The following is a 21,037-nucleotide window of genomic DNA, read 5'->3' on the forward strand; positions in this document are numbered from 1 at the left end:
CTCTTCTGCACAGACTATCTCTAAAAACCCACAAAAACTGCTCAGTAAATTTACTCAATGGCTGCTTCTGCTATCCATGCAATTTAAGGATTAAATTTAGTCAGTACCAATACAACCTCTTGATTATTTGATATTGCTAGCTTCTGTACAGACTATCACTGAAAATATGCAAAAAAAAAACTAAACAAAATAACACCTGAGCTAACATAATCAATGGTGTAATATATAAACACTTGCTATATAGCAACTATGTAAACACGTTACACAAAATATAAGAAAAGAAAGGGGTTACAATTGTGTTTACAGTCCAGTTACACATCTTCCAACTAGGAGAGTGCAACAATAGATGCAATTTAAACCCACTCAGTAGTCATGACCATAGATAGGCATGATCAAGGGGACAATTCAGTGCTTATTAATTAAAGAAAACACACTCAAGAATTACACTTAGGTTAGATCTCAGAAAACTGGTTTCATAGGCACAAAGACAATTGATGTGTGATAGAATGCACTGGACTTGCATAATTTGTGCTATAAATATGCAAATTGGGGGGTGGGGGTTGTAGGTTAGGGGTGCTGTCAAAATACTTTACCCCAACCCCCCTATATATATATATATATATATATATATATATATATATATATATATATATATATATATATATATATATATATACACTATCTATACACAGATATACATATATATATATATATATATATTGGTCTCCCATTCTTTGTCAAATCTTGTTTTGAAAACTATAAGACATATATATATATATATATATATAATTTTCTGATTCCATATTTAAATCTTTGCTGAAAAGCTTCTTAGAGTGACCTTGTGTTTGTCTTTCTTTAGGTAAATGAGTAAAGAGCTTATTTTCGGATTGGTCAACATAATTAAATGTCATCAGCATTGCAGTGCGCCCAAGTTAGAAGGGTAAAGATGGGAGTCTTAGGGTAGATGGTTTTCATAATATGGCTTCTTGTCATATCCGGAGATGTATTTGGTGGCCCTCATTTCAGCACCTTCATCCAGCTGTATAGGTTATCACTTTTGTAAAAAGGACCAGCAAGACAGGTTCAAAAGTCAAGAGCTCGTTTTTACTCACGATTGCCTTATACAGATTCAAGAAGATTCCATGTCATCAGCTAGTTATCAATTACTTGAGATATAGTTTTTAAACAACTTTTGATTCATGTTTTTAAACTATTTTTTAGGTAATAGCCTTATGCATGAAATTTATAACTTTAAACTCATTCACGATTCGGCAAATATCAGTGACATCAATTGGGGAGGGGGCGGTTTGTCCCCCGGCCCTGTGATACCACAGTGGGTTAATACTCTGGCTCCTGGGCGTAGGGATCGATCCCCGCTATGGCAAGTCTGGGTGACAAGTTTGCTACTTGTAACAGTAAAAAATACCAAGCTACTGAAACATCAGTTCAACGCCCTATGCGCCAGTAACGGCTTTAAAGAGTCGTTATTTTATCTTTTTACCCCCCTCCCTTTATTTTGAAAACTACTATTTTCAGAGAATATTTTCATGAAAAAATGACTTTTTTTGCTGAGTAATTAATAAAAAGACAAATGACAAACCATAAGGATTTGAAAAGTAGGTTAATCATTCTTTTAAAAAAGTCAAGGTATGAATTTGCTATGGAGACAGTTTTTGCAGGATGTTTGAGGAACTTTAGAAGGTTATCTATAGTGACTACTACTACTACTACTACTAATAACTCACTGCAGCACCAAGCCGCCTGAGGCCAACACAGCTACGCACGCTCCTCCTCCAACCTAATCTATTTAAAGCCTCCCTCTTTACACCCTCCCAGGAAGTTCCCATTTCCTTTAAACCTTTATTTATGACACCTTCCCAACCCAGACAAGGACGACCTGCTTTCCGTGTAGCCCCAGACGGTTGGCCAAAAAGGACAATCTTCGGTAATCTGTCATCCTTCATCCCTAGAACGTGGCCTAGCCATCTCAACCTTTCTTTCATTATAGCCCCAGAAAACGGGATTGAACCCCACTTTTCGTACAACCTACTGTTTGAAATACGGTCAGTCAGCCGGGTACCCAGAACAATCCATAGGTAATTTCTCTGGAAAACATCTAGTAAATTTTCATCTGCTTTTCGGAGTGCCCATGCTTCAGAGCCATATTTGACCACTGTCATCACTGTAGCTTCCAATATTCTAATCTTGGTTTGTAGGCTTATCTTTCTATTCTTCCAAACTTTTTTTAACTGTTAAAAAACACCCTGAGCTTTAGCTATTCTACTTTTAATATCTTCACTGCTCCCACCATCTTTACTTATAATACTAACCAAGGTAGCTGAAGCTCCCAACCTGATCAATCTTTTCGTTACCTAATGTCACTTGTTCATCTTCACTTATTCCTAGCCTTAGTGACTTAGTCTTCTTAACATTAATTTTCAAGCCTATTTTAGCACCCTGAACTCGTAAAACCTCTAAAAATTCATTCAATTTGCTCACACTTTCATCTAATATGCTTAAATCATCAGCATAATCTAAGTCCAGGAGCGTTCTTCCTCCCCATTTGATTCCATGTTCTCCAATTGCCTTTCCTGTTCTCCTTAAGACGAAGTCCATCAAAGTGATCCATATAAAGGGGGATAGAACACAACCCTGTTTAGCTCCTGATTTAATGCAAAACCAGTTGCTAACCTCATTTCCTACCTTAACCGCAGCAGTATTATTCTCGTACATAGCACAAATCACTTTAATGTATTTTTATGGTATACCATATAATGATAAGACCTTTGTTAACGCTGTTCTATCAACAGAATCGAAAGCTTGCTCATAATCGATAAAACTAAGGGCCAAAGGTGTTTGACAACGAAGGGACTTCTCAATTATTAACCTAATAGTGAAAACATGGTCGACACATCCTCTAACTTTAAACTTCCCTTAAAACTTTGTCTACAGCATGTCTCAGTCTAAAAAGTATCATATCACTCAGTAATTTGCTACCTACAGAGACCAGACTAATGCCTCGATAATTACAACACTCACTCTTGTCATCTTTCTTATACAGTGGTTTAATTAAGGTTTTCCTAAAATCATTGGGTACTTTCCCTTTTTCAACAATCATGTTCATAATCTTCAGGAGCTTATTCCTAACCTCAGAGCCACCATATTTAAGGAACTCATAAATCATACTATCAGCACCTTGGGCCTCTTTATTTTTTAATCCTTCTAGTACTGTCGCTAATTCTTCCTCACTAAACAAATCTTCCTTCACATCCAAGGTATCACAAACATTTTCATTTTCATCTATATCTTTTCCTGCAACTGTATCTCGGTTTAGCACATTCTCAAAATGTTCCACCCATCTTTCTTTAACTTTTTCCTTATCACTAATTATGGCCCCATTTCTATCTTTAACTGGGACTAGTCCGGATTGGCAACTCCCTTTCAATTTATTAACATGCCAGTATAATATTTTATTATTATGCCGTCTAGCCGCATCTTCCAGATCCTCAGCAATTTTATCCATCGCCTCCATTTCACATCTCCTTAGTTCATATTTTAATGCTTTCTCCACTTTCTTTACATTCCTTTTCATATCTTTTCATACGGCCTATCACTCAGATAATTCTTATACAAACCCCTTCTACTCTCTATTAAACCTAAAGCTTTTTCACTAATATTCCTAGTTGCTGTCTTAGCACTCTTCCCTAGGACACCATCAGCAACTTCACAAATTGTTTTTCTGAAATTATTTCATCCATCTTCCACATTGTCAAATTTTAAACCCTCAAGTTTAGTACTCAACTGTTCCTGGAATTTTTTTCTCAAATTTTCATCCTGAAGTCTACCAACATCATAACTTTCCGGGAGGGAGTCACCCTTCCGAAATTTCAGCTTTAAATTAACTTAGTTACTACTAGATGGTGATCTTTATTTTTAACATCAATAATAGCACTCCTATACACCCTAGAATCTTGTATTGATCCTGCTAGTCTTCTGTTTGCAATAACATAATCAATAAGGTTTGCTGTCTTACCATCACGTGAATACCATGTCAACTTATGGGCCATTTTGTGACCAAACACTGTATTGGTTATAACTAGGTTGTTATACCTACAAAATTGCAAAAGCCTATAGCCATTACTTTTTCTTTTCCTACACCAAATTTACCTAGGCTAGGATACCATCTATCCCTATTTCTACCAACCTGGGCATTAAAATCTCCTAGCAAAAACAACATATTTCTACCTGGTACCCTGTCAATTTGCTCCTGTAACTGTAAGTAAAATTCATCTGAGTCACTAGTATCTCCATCAGTTGGTTCAATGGGGGCATATACTACTATAACTGATACCCTAAACTTTTTAGTCATAAAATGAGCAATTAGGTATTCTATATTAATACCTTCCCAGCCTAAACAAGACTTAGCAGCTTCCTTATTCATCATGAGCCCTACTCCCAGTCTATGTACCCCATCCTTCCTGCCTGAGTAAACAAATTCTATGTCACCTAATTTCATGCTTCCTAGCCTGGGATATGAGTTTCTGAAACTCCTAATAAATCCAGTTCAAACCGTCTGAATTCGTCAGTTAAAATGTCGATGCGATAGTCATTTTTTAACGTCGTAACATTCCAAGTTCCAATGTTCATGCTCTTTAAATCTTTGGAATTATTTTGGCCTCAAGAAAAGCAGTGATCCCGGATACCAGTGCAGGATGGGGACCAACATATCTTCTCAAGTCTACACCGAAGCGCTTAAGCCGGCTTAGAACCGGACAGCAAGAAGTTCCTGGGACCTCCAGTAGGTTGGAGGCTTTGTGCAATCCTGGGCCCATCTTGGTCACAGCATGGTTTTCAGCACTTGACGATGCTCTTCTATCAACAAGAGTCGAAATCCTGCACAGACAGTCCCAAGCCTATTACCTCCGACTCATTATATATTCATGCCTACAAATATTATGCTACTACGGGGAGGCAGCCCATAGTAGATAAATTAGCCGGGAAGAGGTTTTTCAGCCCGGAAACGCCCATCAAAACAAACCAAGCCCAGAAAATTATCCAATAATCGGAATTGCTGTGTTGTTTACTAGGCTATAATTTCCTCGAGGGGCGCCACTCCTCAAGTGGGAAAAAATTGACCGCAAGTTTCCCAGTCTTGCAGGTACCCCGAAAGGGTCGAGGCAGCCCTTTACAGAGGCCGTTGTCCATAAATCTGGATCTTACGCCCTGCCGCAGTTGTCCTCCTATAGAGGATCCTTCCACGATGGTGTTCTGCTTCACCTTGCAATTTAACCCATTACTGGGAGAAGTTTTGTAACTCATCTGACGTGTGAACACGGCAGTTGGCCCTGCTGAGTGTACATTTGAGGGGCCTTCTTCCTCCTCCACCTTTAATTATGACCCCCCGGGGAGGGTTTCCCAGTTTATATTATGGGCCCCACTGGGATAAGGTCCTACTTGGTCTAAGCCTCCTATGGAGCTACTCTACCTATCTGTAGGGCTTTCCATTGGAGAGGAACAGGGGATAATGTCTGATTATATTTCATAGTATAGTGGTGCTAAGGATTGCTGTGAACAAAATGAATTATGACACATCCTGATATACTAAAAGGGAGGAGCCTGCCCATGCCTGTACGCAATAAAGTTCCTGCCTATTGGTAAAAGTTTGGAACTTGTGTTGTGCTGGCATTGATTCAAAGGGCATATGTCCGAATTTGAATTGCCTATGCAGAGTTGAGAATGTTGTGAGACTTGAAGACTTATTATCAGGAGATCTAATAGCCTATTTTGGCATCTAGCTTGGAGAAGTACTTAGCACCCACATGCTTTTGGACAGCTTCCTCATAAGTTGGCATAGGATGATGAAATCTCTTTGCAGCTTTGTTGAGATTTTTTGGGTTTACATAGACTTTCAAGGTTCTATCCAAGTTTATTGAAAACCACAGCTGAGCTACCCTAACCAGTTTGAGGGGTTACCTTCTAAATGACTCCTGGGCTCTCCATGGAATCTAGTTTTTCCTTGAGCTTGAGACTTCAAAGGAATATGTCTCATGGGCTGAATGGACAGTTTGGCACCACCCTTGACTGTACCTACTCACATCTTATAAGAAGAGCCTATGGAAGAGATTCTTTGATTATTTCCTTAGGATTTAAAGAGGGAAGCCATATCACATGTACCTAGTATTTAAAAAGACTTTAACAGTGAGGGCAGGAATGAGCACAGTTAAAAATAAAGGCTATCCAAAGGACCTTCATTTTTGACAGCAGCTAGAGCTGTTACATGCCTCATCAATGTCAACTTGCAATTCGTCAAGTCATGCTTTGTGGTTCCATAGCTATAACTTGACAATTCTTTAATTTCAATGTTTAATTAACAAACACAAAGTATAAACAATAGGGTTTTTTTCTAAGACAGTGGAATTCAATACAGTGGATATTTCGGCCCTATGTCCAAGGATGAAAAGAGAAATCACCAATGCAACAGCACAAACACATAAAAAAAAAGAGACAGAAGGAGAAAAGGAAGACTGTTTTCCTAAATTAGTGATTAATATAGACCAGCACTTGAATGAGGCCTTAACCCTACTCATCCATGCAATCACATAGGTCAAACAGCATAGCCACACAATCAACCATAAAGAATAATCCATGGACAGGCAGTCATGTCGTCAATAAGTATAAGTCGTCATTTACCAAACAATAGAAAAAATAATAGACAAATAATTCAGAGGCAACAACCCAACACAAGGGCTCATTAGGAGAATACACTGACCTATAGGGTTCCGCCACTTTAAATTCTCTACCCAGCCAAGTGTTGTGGCTACCACAGAATATCCATGACATCCCCGTGTCAGGTATCACCCCCAAAATACATACCTATGAAAAAAAACAAAAAAAACAGCAAATCTAAAACAACCGAGTAACACCAAAACAAGCTTATCCTGTTAATATATCCCTCTTTTTAGCAACAATAGGTAAACTAAATATGATAAAATATACCAAATCACAAATATTAACACATTAAAAAAAAAAAAAATTAATGAACTAAACAATTATTCATCTTTATCATGTGGCTATTTTTAAAAAAAACCGCTCTATTAGAAACACAATTCAAAATAAATGGCGCTGCATCATCATTTGTCGAACCTCCGAAATTAGTTGAAAATTTTTTTAAGCATTTCCAGATAATTCTTTTGATATTTATTTAAATGTTCTTTATAATGAAAACTAATTTTTTTAAATTGCCAAGTTAATTTATTTTCAGAAAAACCTCTTGATATCAATTTTTGGCTTTATATATATTTATATATATATATATATATATATATATATATATATATATATATATATATATATATATATATATATATATATATATATATATATATAAACTTTCATTAAATTGTGAGAATTAAGACTAATAATGTGTTTAAAAACTTTTTAAAACAGCCCTAGCATCCTTACTTCAACAAAGTTCAACCATGACTGATGAATTGCATTTAATCATTTTGTTCTGTTGTGTTTGAATGAATTTATCCTCTCACATCATTTGATTTAGCAGTCCTGATTGAACTTCGTTGAAGTAAGGATGCTAGGGCTGTTTTCAAAAGTTTTTGAAAACATTATTAGTTTTAATTCTCATATTTTAATATGAATTAAGTTGCCTGAATTTGAGCTTTTTCTAAGCCAAATTTAGGTTTTCTTCAAAGTTCACCAAACTTATCAAATTTTCCAAAATTTCCCTTTTCTACTACCCTTTCCCTTTTCTACTAGTTACCAAATCTCCCTTTTCTACTGCACACCTCTTATCAAAGTCTATCTGTTTGGATTCTGATTAGGCAAGCATATAATAACATTTTGGTTTTTAGTTTCAGGTCGCTTTTTAGAAAACTGAAGTTGAGGACACAACAATAGAAGCAAAAAAAGGGGGCTAGCAATTGATACTCCAGGAAGCCAAATAAGAAGAAAAGCAACACATATCAATTGGCTAAATGGGGGCTGTACTCGGAATATTTAGTGCAGCACAGGTTAGTTGAGTCTTATTTTGTTTTCTTACATAGCTATTTTCTTTGAGAAAAACTTTTTTTTTCAACTTTAGCATAGAGTAGGCATCTGCAGATAAAACTTGAACTGACTTAATTGTGACTGAATTGAAATTATTGCTCACCAAGGGTTGAAGATTATGTATCGTCACCTTGAAAAATTCACATCCAGAATTGTAAGTATTGGGAGTTTGGATGTTAGAATTTTATGAACAAAATTAAAAAATAAAAACACAAAGAATTTGGCTCAAGCCTTGCCATGGCTGACTTATTAGTCTGACACGACAAAACTTTTTGTCCCTTAGAGCCAGTCTTTATTTGGGATTTTCTGCAAATTAAAGAAATATTTTCAAGAAAATGAAAATAAAATGAAAATGGTTTTTCAGGTTTTTCAAAAGGAAAGGAAAGTCATCAATGAATAAATGTAAACCAAAAGGAACAGAAATTAAAAATACTGAAAGTTTACAGTTATAAAAGAGAAAATAGGTAAAATATTATTTCTTTTAGTAAAGCACATAATTGTAAAGTGTATACAGTGAAAATTATTCAAAATTTACTAATTCTAAATAATCAATAGAAAGCTTATTTTCAATTGTCAAAAGTAGATATTCTCTTAGAACCACCTATAAAAACTCTAAAACATAAAAATCTGACATCACTAAATCAAAAACTGATGATAAAAAGTATAAGTAAGATAGTGTCGGTAATTGGACAGTAACTAGTTTATTCCTTGCATTTCTTGCCGCGCAAATACAAACATTTTTAGGTTGGTAGGCTTTCTGTCAATTTAGACTAGCACACATTTGAAATTGTAGTTGTTCAATTAGCTTGTGAGAAATAGGGGAATGAATTAACGAATCCTATAGTCACAGGCTCCTTATTTTATTGAGTAAATATAGATGTTTGATGTACCTCTGGCACATCATGTGCCTTTTTTTGGCTATTTTTTAATCTAATTATTTCTCTATATGCTTATTTTGAGTTGTGTTTTCAGGCACTGTGTTTGAAGCTTGTTTTGAACGGGGTTGATTCCGTGTTCCGTGTTCAACCTCCGTGTTCAATCATTCCGTGTTCAATCATTCCGTGTTCAACGTATTCAATCATTCCGTGTTCAACCTCCGTGTTCAATCATTCCGTGTTCAACCTCCGTGTTCAATCATTCCGTGTTCAACCTCTGTGTTCAACCTCCGTGTTCAATTATTCCGTGTTCAACCTCCGTGTTCAATCATTCCGTGTTCAACCTCCGTGTTCAATCATTCCGTGTTCAACCTCAGTGTTGAATTATTCCGTGTTCAACCTCTGTGTTCAATCATTCCGTAATCAACCTCCGTGTTCAATCATTCCGTGTTCAACCTCCGTGTTCAATCATTCCGTGTTCAATTATTCCGTGTTCAACCTTCGTGTTCAATCATTCCGTGTTCAACCTCCGTGTTCAATTATTCCGTGTTCAACCTCCGTGTTCAATCATTCCGTGTTCAAACTCCGTGTTCAATCATTCCGTGTTCAACCTCCGTGTTCAATTATTCCGTGTTCAACCTCCGTGTTCAATTATTCTGTGTTCAACCTCCGTGTTCAATTATTCTGTGTTCAACCTCCGTGTTCATTCATTCCGTGTTCAACCTAGAAAAACTTTAAAGTGTATCTTACGGATTCTAAGGGTGTTGAATACGGGTTCTTAAAAATTGTAATGCATGATTGAACAAGGGTCCTGGGGACACATTCGCTGTGTTGAACACGGCACTCTAAATGATAATATGGAATAGCCCGTCTTGAACTCTATGTTGCATGTGGGCGGCCTGAAAACAAGGCTTTGGTTTCAGGATTTAATTTATTTCTTTTTTAAAATAACAGCAATTTTCAAACTTTTGTGTTTGGAGTTTTAGCTACAGAAGTTCATGGTCTGTAGAGGATGCATAATTGCATAAAAGTCCAAAAGATTAACATATCATAGACCAAAAAAGAAACGTAGTTAAACAAGGAAAGAAGGATATATAAGGAATAAATTTTCCCTTGGCAGAAAAAGGAGAGAAAAATATCTGATATAAGTTCCAAATATACTTTTTTTAAAAGAATGCAACCAATGGGTTAAAAAAACTAGCATGATCGTAGCCACTCTTTAGCTCACTAGAAAAGCTTTAAATATTTTTTTTGCTCAATGAGTTCATTCTGGCTAACATTTGAGACATGTTAATGGGACACAAAAAAATAGAGTACAAATGTTTAGTAAATCACAAGTAGAGAAGTTTTGTTAAGAGCCCAGCTTTGGTGTTGAACTGAAAGCTCATTTGGTATCTTGCAGATACAAAAACCCACTTTCAATGATTGCAGTGATTCGGAATTGAAACCAAAAGCAATACAGAAAGAAAAATTACATAGGGACTTGGCCTGAACGTAGCCTTGGGAGAATTTCTTCAAAAAAAAAACTTTTGCAGTCTTGTTTATTCACTGTCTCATTGTGAAACATAAGCCACACAAAACACTTATTGTGAAACACAAAACACAACAAACACAACCTATCGTGCCCTGTTCTCTCATATAGTATCTCTATCGCAAACATTACTAGTCTTTCTTTAACACAGCTTAGATACCAATATACAGTTATGAAAACTCGATTTATTTTTGGGACATAGTGCGCGGTAGCGATGCTAGCGGCTGGAGAGAGGAAACTGGCACGTATTCATCAAAACTATTCAAGCTTCTCATGGGCAAGATAGGAGTTTTCATAACTTCATTCCCGCCTACTGTGCTGTAGTACGATCTACGCGTCGGAGCGCGAGATTAGAGGAGGCGCCAAGTTCAGAGCTCTGTACCTAAAGCTTCTCATGGGCAAGATAGGAGTTTTCATAACTGTATTGGTATCTAAGCTGTGTTCTTTAATAAGTTTTGTTTCCATACTAGCTTGCCTGTTGTTGTGGCAGTACTGCTGTGGGATTGTGCTGTTCTGCTTGTCCATCATGCAAAAACTCCACATCAGCAAGAATCATGTACGCCATCATGTTGATGACTGTTACTATTGTGTCATGCATCATGCTAAGTCCAGGTCTTCAGGAATCACTGAAAAAGGTATGGTATTGTTGATTCTTTACAAATTGTCCATTCTTTTAGATAATAGTGATAAAGATTGAATATAGAGAACTTCCAATGAAACATTTAGACCAGCATTTTCCAAAAAAACTTTTTGAAAAGAATTAAAAATTTTACAATGACAGTCCTCAGAAAAATAAACATAATGCAAAAAACAAATCAAGCTTTAAAAATATTGATATTATTTTGTATCTTAAATTTGAAGTGGATTATTAAAAACAGCAGTATTAATTTTTCTTTAATTTTTAAAGACTTATAACAAAGGTAGGGACAGGGAGAGTCCTTACGCTCCTGCCCCCTCTTCCATTATTGATCTACATAGCCAATATCTAAAATGCTTACTTTCATGATTACATTCGGTGATGACGCTGGTAAAAAAAACCCACTTTGTCCGCCCAAGAAAAGCTCAATTCTTTGGATTCAATTTTGTATCCCAAATGTGGAAACGCCCTAAGAATTTTTTCATTGCCTCGACTTTTTCCGTAATAATGTTTCAGTCTATTTTTAAAAACTGTAAGTGTTTTGACTTTTTATAAATAAGGTTAATTCTTTAAGAATTATATTTCCTTGGAGAATTATATCTTGACTTCAAAACACAACATGATTGTTTTTTTTAAATTCCTTTTCTATGTTCTATTTTTACTAAGTCAGAGATTCACATTAAAACATTCTAAAATATTGACGCGAAAGTTGTTAATAATTCAGCATGCAAGGTTAAATGATATACTTTCGCAAGGCACTGACATTTTTAAAAGAAAAAAAGTAACAACCCCCCCCCCCCACTTAAGCAACTACTCTTGGAATCGACCAATTTTTCACTGATTTTTTTATCTATTTTACAAATTTCTGTTTCAATCATATATTTTAGTTGTCGAGGGAATAAAAGTCTATTTTTGTTTGCTGAGTGTAAGTTATCTAGTTTATATAAAACGTATATTAAACAAAATTTTTTAATATGGCAAAAATGTAATAAACATATAAACATTAAAATCAGTCGGCTATTGGCTTTTTAGGGTCCTAAGAACTTAATGTGAAGAATTAAGAACATGAAGTCATTTGCAAGCAAATTGCCATTTTAAAAATTGCAATGCAATTGCAATGTTAGCAGGTTTAGAATAGGAAACAAGTTTTATTTCCTGAACCAAAGCAGGACAAAATTTTGCAGCAGTGTGAAACTGCTGTGGTATTGTTGTTTTTCTGCTTCTTCTGTCTATGAACATGCTGAAACATCACTGGTTGTTCACGCAAAACAATCGCTGAAACCACTATACTGAAAACACAAAACTTAAAAAAAAAGAAGCAATTTTTGTATGGTAAATATGTCACAAAATAACCCGTGGAAAATGGCAGACTAATTTATAATGCTTTTGAATAATAGTCTGATGAGTTTTATAATAATGCCGAAATCCTATTTGTCTAGGTGTACAAAGGAGTAACAATCTACCTCTTCAATCAATTTTACAATAGCGCTTTACTGAAACACAACAGATATAGTCAGCTGAATTGTGATTGGTGATGGCAATTTTGGGCCATAATGTAATCAGTTTTTGAATAATAGTCTGATGAATTTTGTAATAATGCCGAAATCCTATTAGTCTAGGTATGCAAAGGAGTAAAAATCTACCTCTTCAATCAATTTTACAATAGCGCTTTACTGAAACGCAACAGATATAGTCAGCTGAATTGTGATTGGTGATGGCAATTTTGGGCCATAATGTAATCAGTTTTTGAATAATAGTCTGATGAATTTTGTAACAATGCCGAAATCCTATTAGTCTAGGTATGCAAAGGAGTAACAATCTACCTCTTCAATCAATTTTACAATAGCGCTTTACTGAAACGCAACAGATATAGTCAGCTGAATTCTGATTGGTGATGCCAATTTTGGGCCATAATGTAATCAGTTTTTGGATAATAAGTCTGATGAGTTTTGTAATAATGCCGGAATCCTTTTTGTCTAGGTGTACTAAGGCGTAAAAATCTACCTCTTCAATCAATTTTACAATAGCGCTTTACTGAAGCGCAACAGATATAGTCAGCTGAATTCTGATTAGTGATGCCAATTTAGGCCATAATGTAATCAGTTTTTGGATAATAAGTCTGATGAGTTTTGTCGTAATGCCGGAATCCTATTTGTCTACCTCTTCAATCAATTTTACAATAGCGCTTTACTGAAGCGCAACAGATATAGTCAGCTGAATTGTGATTAGTGTTGCCAATTTTGGGCCATAATGTAATCAGCTTTTGAATAATAGTCTGATGAGTTTTATAATAATGCCGAAATTCTATTTGTCTAGGTGAACAAAGGAGTAAAATTAAGTGAAAATATCATACATCAAGATAGAAACAACTCCAGATGTCGAACTACTCCCGTTACTGCTATATAGTGTAGTTCTTTTTGTATTCAGTATGCAACTGAATTATTTTTACCGTTTATGTTTGTATTTTTATCTGTGTTAAAATATATTTTAATTCTTTTTTTGAGGTACCATTTTGCCAAGGTGGAAGTGGGAACAGTTTGGTTCCTGGGGGAATCACATTGGATTGCGAAGAAGCTGTGGGCTATTTAGCTGTTTACAGGATGTGTTTTGCAGCAACTATCTTTTTTGTTTTTATGGCATTGATGATGCTGGGCGTTAAAAGCTCAAGAGACTTTCGGGCTGGCATTCAAAATGGGTAAGGTTTTTGTCTTAGATTGCTATGATTTTGCATGTAAATTTCTAATTTACGATTTTTTTTTATTTATTTATAAAGTTGTTTTTATTATTCATTTTTATCTATTTTCAGTCGTTCAAAGTATTTTAAATTGCCTCGAAGTATATTTAATTGTTCTAAATACCGTTCAAGACATTAATCTTTTTATATAAGACTAGCTGTTGGGGGTGCTTCGTGCCCCCCAAGCCCCCCCCCCCCCCGCGCGTAAGTCGTTACGCGCCATTGTAGTTGTGTCCCTGTGTCCCACCTGTGAAAATAGATGGATATATATATATATATTTTTAACTACGTAAAACTTGCGAATATACAACATTCTTCGCTGTCCCATTGTCTGTCCATATAAATAGATTGTCAGATTTACCGACTCTTGAACATGCAACATATAATTGTCCATGAGAAAACAATCCGTATTCAGATCTATACCGCATTTTTCTAACGATTGCCATTGAGCTTTGTTGATGGTGATTACTAATCGAACATTCCCTGTGTCCCCGTCGTCATTTATATATCCCCCTGTGCCCCCCGGCGTCCCCGTTGTAGTTGTGTCCGTGTGTCCTGGTCGTCATTTGTGTCCCGGTATCCCAGTCTTTAATTTCTCTTTGACTGTCCCGGTCGTCATTTATATTCCCTCTGCCCCGGTGTGCCGGTCGTCATTTGTGTCCCGGTGTCCCTGTCTGTAATTTCTCTTTGAGTGTCCCGGTCGTCATTTATATTCCCTGTGTCCCGGTCGTCAATTGTGTCCCGGTGTCCCGGTCTGTAGTGTCATCTTATAATTTCATTTACAAAGCCTTATATACTTATAATGACGTCACTTGTAAACCCACAAACAAACAAACATGCATATATACAGCTTATTTTTATATATATAGATATAGTTTCTTTTTTAGTTTTTTTCTTTTTTAGTTTTTTCTTTTCTTAGTTTTTTCCTTTTTTAGTTTTTCTTTTTTTTAGTTTCTTCTTTTTATTGATTTGTTTTCTTTTTTAGTTTTTTCTTTTTTTAGTTTTTTTCTTTTTTAGTTTTTTCTTTTTTTTAATTTTTATTTTTTAGTTTTTCTGTTTTTTCTTTTTTTCATTTTTCCTGTTTTTTAGTTTTTTCTTTTTTTCATTTTTTTCTTTTTTAGTTTTGTAGCTTTTTTAGCTTTTTTCTTTTTAGTCTTACCTTTTTTATTTTATTTTTCTTTTTTTAGTTTTTTACCTTTTTCTTCTTTTTTAGTTTTCATTTTCTTCTTTATTTTTCAAATGTTATATGCAAACCCTCAAACATACAAAAAAACAAACATGCTTTAATTTTGTTTCTTTTTAGTTTTTTCTATTTTTTAGTTTTGTAGCTTTTTTAGTTTTTTTAGCCTTTTTTTTCTTTTTAGTGTTTTTCCTTTTTTCTTTTTTTCTTTTTTTAAGACGTCATATGCAAACCCTAAAACATCCAAAAAAACAAACATGCTTTAATTTTGTTTTCTTTTTTACTCTTTCAAAGTTTTTCAATTTGTCAATATTCATTCTAAAATTAACACTGAAAAATCTTTACGTGCCAAGCATGCTAAAGCTCAACAATTTATAATAAACCTCAAAATTTTGGGTATCTGTTTTAAGGTTTTCGAATTACTTTAATCTATTGTCAAAATATATTGAAATATTTGTGCAATTCCCAGTTTATATATATATATATATATATATATATATATATATATATATATATATATATATATATATATATATATATATATACTAGCTGTTGGGATGGCGCTTCGCGCCACCCCAACACCTAGTTGGCGGGGGCGCTTCGCGCCCCCCCGCGCGCGTAAGTCGTTACGCGCCATATTAGTTACGCGCCATTGTAGTTGTGGCCCTATGTCCCACGTGTGAATATAGATAGATATATATATATATATATATATATATATATATGTTTTTAACTACGTAAAACTTGCGAATATACAACATTCTTTGCTGTCCCATTGTCTGTGCATATAAATAGATTGTCAGGTTTACCGACTCTTGAACATGCAACATATAATGGTCCATGGGAAAACAATCCGTATTCAGATCTATACCTCATGATTCTAATGATTGCCCTTGAGCTTTGTTGATGGTGATTGCTAATCGACCATTCCCTGAGTCGCCATCGTCATTTATATGACGATTATATGACAAAGGGGACCCCGGCGTCCCCTTTGTAGTTATGTCCCTGTGTCCCGGTCGTCATTTATATTCCCTGTGTCCCGGTCGTCATTTGTGTCCCGGTGTCCCAGTCTGTGATTTCTCTTTGAGTGTCCCGGGCGTCATTTATATTCCTTGTGTCCCTGTGTCCCGGTCGTCATTTATATCCCCCTGTGCCCCCCGGCGTCCCCGTTGTAGTTGTGTCCCTGTGTTCCGGTCGTCATTTATATTCCCTGTGTCCCGGTCGTCATTTGTATCCCGGTGTCCCGGTCTGTATATACATTCGTTTTTTAGTTTTGTTTTTCTCCTTTATTTTTTTCCTTTTTTCTTTTTTTCTTTTTTAGTTTATTTAGATTTTTAGATTTTTTAGTTTTTTTATTAGTTTTTAGTTGTTTTTTCTTTTTAGTTTTTTTGTAGTTTTTACCTTCTTTTTAGTTTTTTTTTGTTTTTTTTTTACTTATGTCCTGGTCTTCATTTATACTCCCTGTGTCCCGGTGCTTTGTTGATTGCTAATCGAACATTCCTTTTGTCCCGGTCGCTTTCTCTTTGAGTGTCGTCATTTATTTAGATTGTCAGGTTTACCGACTCTTGAACATGCAACATATAATTGTCCATGGGAAAAACAATCCATATTCAGATCTATACCTCATGATTCTAATGATTGCCCTTGAGCTTTGTTGATGGTGATTGCTAATTTAGTTTTTTTTAGTTTTTATCTTTTTTATTTTTTTTTTATTTTTATTCTTAATTTTATTAGTTTTCTTTTTCTCTTCTATTTTTCAGTTTTTTCCTTTTTTTTTAAGTTTTTTTTTTAGTTTTTTAGTTTTTTTAGTTTTTTAGCTTTTTTATTTTTTTTATTAGTTTTTAGTTTTTTTTTGTAGTTTTTGCCTTTTTTTTAGTTTTTTCAGTTTTTTTTTAGTTTTTAGTTTTTTACCTTTTTTAGCCTAACCAGGATTTGAACCTGGGACCTTCATTCTCCGTTCTGACACCCTCTCTCATCGAGTGACTACTCCAGCATGTTCATTTTGGTGTTTTAAATGGTATATTATTAACGAAATCACCTGATCCACAGACAGACAGACAGACAACTTATTTTTATATATATAGATAGATATATATATACTAGCTGCTGGGGTGGCGCGAAGCGCCACCCCAGCAGAACACCTAGTTGGTGGGGGCGCTTCGCGCCTCCCCCCCAAGCCCCCCCCCCCGTGCGCGTAAGTCGTTACGTGCCGTATTAGTTACGCGCCATTGTAGTTGTGTCCCTGTGTACCACCTATGAATTTAAATAGATTTATATATGTGTTTTGAACTACGTAAAACTTGCGAATATACAACATTGTTGGCTTTCCAATTGTCTGTGCATATACAAAGCCTTTGTACTAATAATGATGTCATATGCAAACGCTCTTTTTACAAACAAACAAACATGCATACACACAACTCGTTTTTATATAGATAGATAGATTAGCTGCGTAAAACTTGCGAATATACAACATTCTTCGCTGTCCAATTGTCGCTGCATATAAATAGATTGTCAGGTTTATCAGGTTTACCGACCCTCGAACATGCAACGTACAATTGTCCATGGGAGAAACAATCAGTATTAAGATATATACCGCATTTTTCTAATGATTGACCTTGAGCTTTGTTGATGGTGATTGCAAATGCTAATCGAATTGGGAATTGCAATCTTTTAAATTGAAAAGGCAGATCTGTTGGAATCATGGGAATGCGAGGAATAAGAACAGCCTCACCCTCAAAAGGCCCTGTCAAGATTGTGGCCTCTATTACGTTTTCCATTGTTTTTTTTACGGCAAGTCGCGTGCCATTGCAAAGCTTTGGTGGGTTGATATTTCTTAACAGTATTATTGGTACGCCTATTTTTAGTTGTAGCACGTGTAGTGGAAAACCTGAAAGATCCACGGAATTTAAAAATTCAGATGGATAATTAACCGCCTCATTTGGTTCCAAAACTGTGTCAACTGAATTGTAAAGGACTGCCTGGTCTCGAATCTTGGTCAAAACGTTATTGTTGATTTCGTGGACGTCTATATTTTTGGGTGCAAGAATCGCTCTTTCACTTAGCCATTTATTATTTTTATAATTGTTTAGAATATTCGGAAATACTTTTTCAATCAATTCATTTTTGGACGTCACTAAATTACAGAATTCAGCAGGTAGTTGTATACGTCCTGAAATTGAGTCTACTGGGAGCTTTCCGTTTCCAATTGCCAGAAATTGATCTGAAAATGTTTGACCAGAGTCATCGTTTTGCAATCGGACACGCATATTTGTAGTTAATTTTAATGTTTTTACGTGTGCCCATAAATTAGAATTTTTCAGGCAAGCATTCATTTCGTCTGCAGGGGTTGATCTAGGTATTATAGGTAATGTTTGCCTGAAATCTCTCGCAAGCAATATTAATGTGCTGCCAAAGGGTTTCGAATTCCCTCGCAAATCTTTCGAACATTGATCCAGAGCCTCGAGCGATTTTTTGTGTGCCATTGTGCACTCGTCCCAAATAATAAGTTTGCATTGCTGCAATACTTTACCCATCCCAGATGATTTGGAAATATTGCACGTGGGAGTTTCTGTAGAATGCAAATTCAGAGGCAATTTCAAAGCGGAATGAGCAGTTCTTCCACCAGGCAGCAACGTTGCGGCTATTCCGGACGACGCAATTGCCAACGCTATATCATTTTTTGATCGAATTGATGCCCAGTTTTATCACAAACGTTTTACCAGTACCTCCTGGCGCATCCAAAAAGAAAATTTCTCCAACGTTGTTATCGACACAATGCAAATACTTTATTTTTAGTATTCCACGTGCAATACGAAGGCACTTCAGTATACAGCAGTTTTTTTGCAAAAGAATCATTTTTGCATAGCGAAAAGAAAGCAGTTAACTTTGTATTCGGTGGATTCAGGGCTCTTTGTTGCACGTTGGATTCCGAAAAATAAACACGTTGACCATTCTGTAAATGTACCGCTAAGTGAACAACAGCTGGACTACGTTCATGTATCGGAAATGAAAGAATTGGCCAAGCAGCTTCATTACTGCTTATGTATCTTCCAGCCTGATATTGTACGATTTCGTCGATATCTTTGATTTCGGACCGCAAGCCAAAAACTGCCATGTCACTGCCTTTGTTGACGTATTTACATATGTATTTGATTGCCTTTACGGAGTTACAGTATTCAACGTTTATGTGTGCATTAAATGTTTTTGATAATAATGGGGAATATGGAACAACCCACTGGTTATCTACTTCGATGGTGGTACCGTTACGCTTCTTAATTATTGCTCTTTTACCGCCATCTTCAGTAGATCTGCTTCTATATTGTGGGTAACCATCATTGCCAGTAGTTGTGTTGGATACTAAAAGTCGAGGATATTGCTTCGTGCACCTTCCTTTGGTCATGCATGGTGAATTTTCGTTCAGTGCACCGCAAGGTCCATGTATCATATTTTTTAAAACAATATCATATTACCCCTTATCGACATTTTCATCAGGTATTTCAGCGGAAATCACATCATCAATTTCGTTAGAAGTAATTTTATTATGTAACCAGATTAGTATATGTGCATGTGGCAAACCTCGTTTTTGCCATTCCACTGAGTACATCCAGCATCGCACTGACCCAAACACTTCAAGTTTTACTATGTAGTTGATCAGTAATTTCAACTTTTGCCGGAAGACACGGGTCGTAATGTCATGTCTATGAACCGCCGATTGTCCTTGAAGTAAAAGCTGCACCGCCATCTTCAGTAGATCTTCTTCTATATTGTGGGTAACCATCATTGCCAGTAATTGTGTCATCATTGCCAGTATATATATATATATATATATATATATATATATATATATATATATATATATATATATATATATATATATATATATATCTATATATATAAAAATAAGTTGTATGTATTTTTGTGTTGAGGGTTTAAATGTAAAAACTGGGAATTGCATAAATATTTCGAAATATTTTGACAATAGATTAATGTAATTTGAAAACCTTAAAAAAGATACTTAAGATTTTGAGGTTTATTATAAATTGTTGAGCTTTAGCAAGCTTGGCAAGTGGAGATTTCTCCAACTGTCAATGTTATAGAATGTTACCAAAAAGCAAAACCAGGCTTGCGGTTCAAAGAGAAAGGGCCAGATTAGGGATGTGCAATTTACGTCCACGAAGGCGTGTCGAGGAACTAACAGAGCAACGCGAAACCAGACTTGCTGCTAAAAGAGAAAGTGAAAAAAGAAGGCGTGCCGAGGAATCACAAGAACAGCAAGAAAACAGGCTTGCGGCTGATAGAGAAAGTAAGAAAAGAAAGCGTGCCGAGGAATCACAAGAGCAACCTGAAAATTATCGCCTGGCATTCAGGTACAGCCCAGTCGATGATTATAGCAGATGTGTTCAAATCGGGACTATGTCTAAAATTTGTCCCTATTGCAAGGCCTTGAAATTCAATGGTGAAACAATGGGAATGTGTTGCGCCTCAGGAAAAGTTAAACTTCCTCTATTGGCTGCACCACCAGAGCCATTGAAGACTTTGCTTACTGGAACTACGTCAGAATCTAAGCGTTTTTTTTTTATCACAGATCAGAAAATATAACTCATGTTTCCAAATGACGTCGTTTGGTGCCCAAATCGAAAATCCAGATCAATTTATGCCTACTTTCAAAGTAAAAGGGCAAATTTATCATAGAGCAGGGTCCCTTCTACCATTCTCAGGCGAGAATCATAAATTTTTGCAATTGTACTTCATCAGTGATAGAAATTCTGAATTGAATACACGTTGCGAAATTTCTCCCAACGTTGAAAGGACAATCGTTTCCCAATTGCAACATCTTTTCCACGAAAATAATAATTTAGTGCGTCTGTTCAAAACAGCCATCGATTTGATGCCTACTGATACGCATAAAATTGTTATTTCCGCTGACAAAACGCCTCCTGGCCAACATGTGCGTAGTTACAATACTCCAACTATCGACGAAGTGGCAATCGTTGTGGTCGGTGATCAGTTTTTACCT

At 35.7% G+C, this 21,037-nt stretch overlaps 1 protein-coding gene across 2 annotated transcripts in view; it reads left to right on the plus strand.

Moving 5' to 3' along the window:
* LOC136028748 (serine incorporator 1-like) overlaps nucleotides 1-21,037 on the plus strand; it is a 68,719-nt gene that overhangs the window by 9,947 nt on the left and 37,735 nt on the right. For both annotated transcript variants that reach the window (XM_065706633.1, XM_065706634.1), the window contains exons 2-4: nucleotides 7,866-8,024; nucleotides 10,938-11,102; nucleotides 13,609-13,799. In XM_065706633.1, coding sequence (XP_065562705.1) covers nucleotides 7,989-8,024; nucleotides 10,938-11,102; nucleotides 13,609-13,799 — 392 coding nt within the window. In that variant the 5' untranslated portion in view covers nucleotides 7,866-7,988. The remainder of the gene's footprint in view (nucleotides 1-7,865; nucleotides 8,025-10,937; nucleotides 11,103-13,608; nucleotides 13,800-21,037) is intronic.

Source organism: Artemia franciscana, chromosome 7 (genome assembly GCF_032884065.1).
Source record: "Artemia franciscana chromosome 7, ASM3288406v1, whole genome shotgun sequence".
NCBI lineage: Eukaryota > Metazoa > Arthropoda > Branchiopoda > Anostraca > Artemiidae > Artemia > Artemia franciscana.